The 7528-nt window shown below is 36.0% G+C and overlaps 1 protein-coding gene across 2 annotated transcripts; it reads left to right on the top strand.

Annotated features, from left to right (window-relative positions):
• Positions 1 to 258: 258 nt before the first annotated feature.
• Positions 259 to 7461, top strand: LOC104265795 (flocculation protein FLO11-like). Of its 2 annotated transcripts, none has more exons than XM_009860595.3 (11): positions 259 to 601; positions 2266 to 2405; positions 2803 to 2951; positions 3409 to 3573; positions 4468 to 4619; positions 4921 to 5090; positions 5455 to 5569; positions 5747 to 5820; positions 6025 to 6168; positions 6444 to 6799; positions 7175 to 7461. In XM_009860595.3, the coding sequence occupies exons 1-11, from the start codon at positions 491 to 493 to the stop codon at positions 7444 to 7446; spliced, it is 1848 nt and encodes a 615-aa protein (XP_009858897.2). In that variant the 5' UTR covers positions 259 to 490; the 3' UTR covers positions 7447 to 7461. The 2 variants fall into 2 exon arrangements, with proteins under 2 accessions (XP_009858897.2, XP_026695409.1); XM_026839608.1 differs by lacking the exon at positions 259 to 601 and adding an exon at positions 1205 to 1346.
• Positions 7462 to 7528: the final 67 nt, after the last annotated feature.

Raw genomic sequence — 7528 nt, 5'->3', positions numbered from 1 at the left:
ACTCTTTAATTGATTGAGTGTTCAATAAAAGTTGATTATTTTTGTGAGGTTTATTATTGTGATAAGATATAACATTAGTAGAAAGCCATTTTTACGCGCAGAAGTGCTTGGTTTTTAAAATATCGCAATATTTAAACGAAAAACAGCACCCAGCAATGATAAAATGCTATGCCGTGGGCTCCGTAATGGTGGCGTCTATGACGTCATAGACGCGCGACAATGGATAACAAGACTCGTTGTTTTACAATCCGTTTCCTAACTTGGTCTATACTAACTTTGGGCGCGAGTAAATGGTTTTATTGCCCAGTAACCGAACACTTGCAGAATAGGATTGCATTACAATTGTAAACCCGGTAGGGAGGTTCTACAATGCTGTAACGAATTGCAAACAAGACGACTCTCTACGCCTGGCCGGTTTTTAAAGTTACGAAGAAGCTTGTCTGCTTTCCAATCAACTGACACTCTGGTTATCTCTCAATTTTGACACGAGATGAGTTTTTACTCGTACAGTGAGACTGGATTGCCGACTATAGAACTTACGCCAGAGTTGGTCTTTGAAAGATTAAGCGACGTCGGTTCACCGCCCGGCTCAATGTTATCGGTACGTGTGTTACTAATTTACCAATCTCAGATTACTAAACTAATTTAGCGTTTAATGAAGTCATTTATTGAGTAAGGTTGTAGTTTTTATAAAGCTGTAAAACCGTGTAATTTATCTCCACAGGAAACAGTAAATGCTATAATAGTGTGTTAGGTAGATAGGGGTTGAATAGTACGTTATAATTATATTGAAAGTAGACCGTATAAACGACCTGTTATGTCAGAGAGTAATGTATTTGTACATGCTTGATAAGCCATGCGTGTATATGTGTGTAAGGTGGTTTGTACAAGAGTAGACATAGTATGTTGGAGACAGGGTGTTGTTTAACTTGGCAGCAAGTTATTATAACTTTTACAAAACAGTTTTTTTACATAATTTAGTAATTTTATGTGAATGTTTATAGACGAATATAGTAATATGGTTTATGTGTAAGAGCTTTTATGGATAAGGTATATTTGTAAAAACAGGTTGTATGTTATACATGTTATCTTTGTATTTTGACGCTTTTCCTCAAGTAGTTTTTACTCTTAGTATGTTTTAACAACTGTTGTTTTGTTGCTAATTCACTACTGTACCCCAAGAGATTAATAAACTTCATATTTATGGTGTATAATTTCAGAATTTTAAAATAACTTGATAATTATCTGCGTGATGTTTGGATAATTCTTTGATGCCGCATCGAGATTGTTTGAGTAGTCATCAAGACGTACTTACAACCAATACAGCTCATCCTTATCTCACAATGGTCATACTAAGCCTATTGTTCCCACTATTATTATGTCCGGTCCTTTAAATATTGTGTTCGGAAATGTTTTCCTGAAACTTCTACCATTGTGATTAAATCTTATGTGAAAAATTATGTTTTTGTAAAAATTATGTTTTTGTTTGTAATTAAATCTTATGTGAAATGTTAAAAACGTGCTGCTATGTACTAGATTTCAAGTACATAATTTTTAGACTGTATTGTATGTATATTAAGATGGTTCTATTTATTCTATGTTGGTAACTGTGGTGGATAATTGTATATAGCTTTGTGTGGTTGTTTGTTTAAACATCAAGGTTACAATTGTTAAATATCGACTCATTATACTATAGCAGATGTTTCACCAAGTCTACTCAGTCTTTTACAAGCACTAATGATGTAAAGTTTTTGCCCCTTGTAAAATAAAATAATGTATATGCTTGCATGGTGGGGGCAACATCAGTCATTATAACATGGGTGTCTTGTGTCTTGCTTTTAATCTGTACTTGATAATTGAGACTGAGGTTCTTGTATTCCACTGCTAGCAATGTAAAGGAATTTAAGATTATGTGGTTGTTCATTAACTCGCTGTTTATTTATCGCCTGTCTATTCTATCGAGGGCGATCTAAGTGACTTTTGGTTGGTAGTTAATATACTTGTGGGTGGGAACTTGAGTGACTTATCCATGGTTGCCACTCCCATGCCCACATATAGTATGTTTTATGCACATTTGTTCTTGAAAGTTGAAGTCCCAAACCCAGGGCAGCAGGGCTCTCCTGGAATTTTTGCCTTAGATTAATCAGTAAACATTTTAACGAATGAAACGAATGAAGTGAAATTTAAGGATTGTACCTTATTCGATTTCTACTTTTATATAAGTTACATAACATCCCACCTTTACACCGAACCCTACATCTACAGTACAACTCGGGCAACAGAAGTTCCACGGGAAGCCAACCACGCAGACACACCGATACATTCCCACGAGCCAAGACAGCACCACGGAAACGAACATTTTCACCGATGTCTTCCGAGGCGAGCAGTCTCGTCTCTTCACCCAGGTAGGTGGATGGGTTGGCATGTCTGCTTCTACACCAAAGTATATTCGGGGTTTGAGGCTTTATGGTCTGGCCTCTAGACCAGACAATACGAGTTCAAAGCTCGTCGCTACTCTTACTGTGTCCATGGGCAAGACACCTAACAATAATTGCTCCAACCTAGTGGTCACAAATGGGTTGTCCAAATTGTCAGCCATGCAGAAAAAAAAATCACCCACAAAGTTACATACATAGCAACTCGTAAGCGAGCACGAGGTGTATGAAACACCCGTGTTATAACGACTGTTGTTTTCCCAGCACGCGAAGATAAATAAGTTACATACATGGTAACGTAACAACACACATAACTTCTAATCTTACCCCACTATGTGAGGATTCATAAGTTACACCCACCCACCAGGTCAACTACAAACCCCCCAAACCAAGACAGTTTACGTCGGGGTAGGGGTTACCATTCCTTGGGGTCCGGCACCAAAGCTTTACGACCAAACAAGGAACAAGATAATAAAGGAGGATACGGGGTGGCCATCAGTATCAAGGGAATCAAAGGTATTGGTCGATCAAGTTTGAAATCATATTCTCTGCTCAACAATAGGAATATTATGCCACTAATAATTAAGGTTTTAATTAGTTCTGGGCAATGTATGATTTGTACAATTTGTATTGAACATTTTAATTGTATCAGTGTAGGTTCAGAAAGTTTTTGTTTGTTTTTTTTTGACGGGCTGTATAAAACTGTTTCGTTTTTTGTTGTTTACTTGATTAGGTTTATAAACAGTTTGTAGCCAACTAATAAAAAATTTAAAATGTTGACTCCCAGTGTTTGTTATCTTTCACATATAATAATATAATCAATTTAGATCAAAACATCTATGGCACAAAGGTTATAGTACATACATATACATTACGTAGTAACTAAAGCATAAACACACCCATTCTACAGGCCACCATTTAATAAGTTACACAGATACACAAACTCTCACAAACTTACCCCCATTATAAACAGGCCACCCATTTGTAATACTTGAAGACAATGATAAACATCGTCACATGGTTCCTGCACCTTCTGGAGATGCTGATAGCTTAAGTAGTGCTGAAGCTCCAACCCATACCAACCACCCCACTCATGCTGGTTCCACACCTCATGTAAACGGACACGTTTCCGAACCTGGTGTGTGGAATTTATTTTTATAAGTAATTGACTTCTATACTATAAAAAACTTTATTATTATTTCTCAAAAGTTTTAATTTTTCAAATTTACCAACTTTTGTTTCAAATATGTCTACTCACTAAATGTCATTTTATTCGGGGGGAATAACATACCGTTAGTGCTTTTCTTTTTACAAAAGTGTTTAAATTTACAAATTAATGTTAAAGTTGGTCCAAGTTTCAGTTTTAAATCCTGTTAGAGTAGTGATATATTGGAGTAACCAATCCAGGAAATGGTTGGTTTTTATTATTTCCTGTTTAAATAAATAACGATTACCCCCCAACACCTCCCCAACACCTAACTGATAATTTATCAATATTTAAAATGAAAACAAGTATTAGGATTTAAAAGAAAATTTTATTTTATTTTCTGTTTAAATAAATGACAATAATTAATATCTTTTGTAATTATAAGCCTAATGTTTATTTAAAATAAGAACGATTTGTTTAAAATATTATAATATTTTCATATTAATTCAAACTATTGTTTTATTTCTTATAAAATATTCCCGAATATTGTAATATTCAAAAGTTCAATACTAAACGTCGAGGCCACACGTGCTTGGTTGTAATTAGTTGGATCAATCATGATATGTCTCGTGCCCTCAGAGAATATCAACTTTGTTATTGTGTTTGAGATACTTTAGTTTCAAACTATTCTGTGTGCCTTGTATGTAACTACTATGTATTTGTTTTTGTGCAATTTTCGCTTTCACTTTTCAGCTTTCACTTTAACATATACTGGATATTATAATGCTATAACTTTAATATTATTTAAGCGGTAATATTGATAATTGATATTGTAGCAATATAAATTGAAACGTTTAAAATTAATTATTATTATTTCACCCACAGAAGACATCACCCCTAAAGCCCCCCCACGTAGATATGGGACGCTCCACAAGGATTTCAAACCAAAACAACCAAAACTATCGAACCAACCAAAACAGTACGAGCCAGATGTTACGAGAAATATGGCGGCACTTGCAAGGGAGCAACTCGTTAAGGTGTGGATGGTGTTGTTACATTATTATTATATGTATATATATATGTATGTATGTGTGGGCAATTACTATGTTGTAATTACAGTTGTGGTGAATAGGGAACAACGGGTAAAGGTGCTGTGTGGTGGTGGTTCTTGTTGGGTTGGATGTTTGTTACATATATGTGCGTGTTTAACAAACTTTACAAAGGCAGCTTATGTGCATTGTTCATGCGAACAACATGACCCCAACATGAACCCCATCCACAACTTTAAACTCACCCTGTCCCATTACATCCCAAACGATAATAAGATTTCTATCCCAGCCATCAGAAATACGCGCTGCTCAAAAGTCGCCGTCAAACCTGCACACGAGGTCACCAAGGTCACGTAACGCCCACGAAAGGTCACGAACTTTACCCCCTGACAAATCGTCGGCTAACCGCTCACGCAGTCTTTCACCTAACCGAGCGCTTGCTAATAATAAGATGGCAAGGTAAGGTTTTGTTTAATATTAAACTAATGGGTCGTGCAACACCTATATAGAATTGGAATAACAAATTGGATGCGAAATTCCTGGATACGTTCCTGACTACCTGCATATAAATATAGACAACATTGCATCAGTTAATTTAAGTTATGGTTTTAGAGAATTGTTGTGTAAAACATATGAATAAAGGCCAAGGTTCATACATTTTACATTCTATCTGTTTTACCTTTATATAATGAGGGACCAATATATATTTTATAAGAAATAATTCACAGTTAATTTAAAACAAATAAATAAAGACTCCGCTTCAAGATTGTCTGAGTTAATTTAAATAATGATTGAGTTGACGAGCCGTTAAATATTTATGAAGATCGCGAAGTGTTTCCCCTCCTCGTAAAACTCGAGGTCGACGTATCGACGACAACAACATGCAGCCGGTGTCGAGTCTCATCGGGTTCTTTGAAACTACTGACCAAGATGCTAAAGTAGGTGTTTATATTTGTCAAAACTTTTTACATAACTTTTATTATATATATATACATATAATTTTTTAATTTGTTTCTATTTTTGGATAAAATGTTTTCCTAACTTAAGTATTTTATTTTTGTTACTAAACTATTTTTATTCGCTTAAATATTTTTTAATTTAGCTTTTGTTTTTAGCAACACCCTGCTCCCTCTGCCAAAGTCCCTCTAATGGAGAAAAACAAAACACAGCCGACAAAATCAAAGACACGGTAAGTTCATGATAAATATTTGTGTTTCTTTATGTTTAGATTATGTGGTTTAACATGAATGACCTACATCACACTCCTTGTAGCATGTTGTGCATTTCTTGCACATATTTTTATGTATAAATATATAACACCGCTGCACATGTATGTATAATATATTATTTCTCATGCTACTCATGAATATATAACACATTATTGCACATGAAGCCCAAGAAGCACGAACGTCCCTGGATTGAGCCGTCCACGCATCGACAGTCGCGAGATTGACGTAACACCCGACGTGATGCGGACCAATGTTAACGTAACCACGGCAACAGTCCCCGCTAAACATGGAGCGACACCTATGGGGAGGTAGGGGGGGGGGATGTTTGTGCTAAGTTTGTTGTGGGGGTTTATTCAAGTGTTGACTGGGTAGTGTGTTCGTATTATATATAGTTGTTTTATTGCAACAACTAATGTTATAATTGCAATTGGTTTTATGTTTTGGTTTGGGCAGTTTGTTTATAAACAAAGGTTATTACTTTTTTTGGCAACAAGTTTACAATAAAAGAATTCTTGAATTTCCACTTTTTTACAAGTATTTATACAAACCATATTAAACCATTAACTCCAATATATATATCTAGATACTTTGCCCTCACCTCACCTGCTGGTACTTCCCCCAAATCGATCATGTTTCCCAACCAACCACAAACCGTCCCGATAAAAAGCGAGGAAGCTTTTTCTGCGGTCTCGTCATCAACTTCATCCTCCGATGGTGGGACCACGGATGAAGGCACGCTCAACATCGAGCACGAGGTGCACGCCGATGCACGTAAACCAAGCCACGAGTTTGACCTAACCCACGCCGCTCCGAAGCCATGGCACTCACCAAAGAAGCTACGGCACCAAGCCACGGATCCTAATAGTGGAGTATCCATCGAATCAGTTACCCGTCCAAGCAAAGCCGATCAGATATTTGGGTCATCCATTCAACAGAAAGGTAAGTCAACTATATATATTGTTGTATAGATGATATCTTATGTACCTGCATAAGATACAGCATGTATTGAACCAAACACAATACTGGTTATTGATGTTTCATGACAATCATTTCCACCTAACCAACACTTAGACAACAAGCCACAAAATGTCATCAAACATTTGTCTTTAATCAATATTTATCCACAATAATAGAAAACAGTTCAGCAAATTTATTTTGTGTATTGACATTTCAACATCCTGTTCAGGTCTGTTCTATATGGGTGTTTGTGTTAAGGATTTAGGCCAGAGTTTGCCCATTAACCCAACATTAGGCTGCATTTTCCAGGGTGCAAACATTTGTTTTCAATATGAATATAATATTAACCACATACAGGTTATAGACATGTTAGTCCATCTTTTGCCTCATTAAAACGAAGTTTACTTGAACACACCCCCCCTGACTTTGTTCAACAAAATATAGAAGGTGACGTTGCTGCTCTTGTGTGCACTCGTGTGGTGGCGTTATCACAGCTTTTAAGCAAATGTCGCAAAATTTTCAGTCTCAAGGAAAATTCCAATTTTAAAACTGATCTTTTGGTGTTTAACATGGGGTTTGTTGTAACCAGTATTTTATCCGCCACACATTTACTTGGTACATGGATATAACATTATGAATTAACATAAAAATTTTTTGTGAGAGAAATCTTCTGGGGTTTTTTTTTTATTGATCTTAAATGCCTGACGTTTC

The sequence above is a fragment of the Ciona intestinalis genome, unplaced genomic scaffold, assembly GCF_000224145.3.
Source record: "Ciona intestinalis unplaced genomic scaffold, KH HT000483.1, whole genome shotgun sequence".
In the NCBI taxonomy this organism is placed as follows: Eukaryota; Metazoa; Chordata; class Ascidiacea; order Phlebobranchia; family Cionidae; genus Ciona; species Ciona intestinalis.
This window is presented reverse-complemented; position numbering and strand designations above follow the sequence as displayed.

What these genes read in the sequence shown, in the direction of transcription:
- LOC104265795 (XM_009860595.3), top strand. Translation starts at nt 491, where the DNA reads ATGAGTTTTTACTCGTACAGTGAGACTGGATTGCCGACTATAGAACTT. An exon ending in CGCCCGGCTCAATGTTATCG is followed by an intron (nt 602 to 2,265) that starts GTACGTGTGTTA and finishes CTACATCTACAG; the next exon opens with TACAACTCGGGCAACAGAAG. An exon ending in CTACTGACCAAGATGCTAAA is followed by an intron (nt 5,570 to 5,746) that starts GTAGGTGTTTAT and finishes TTTTGTTTTTAG; the next exon opens with CAACACCCTGCTCCCTCTGC.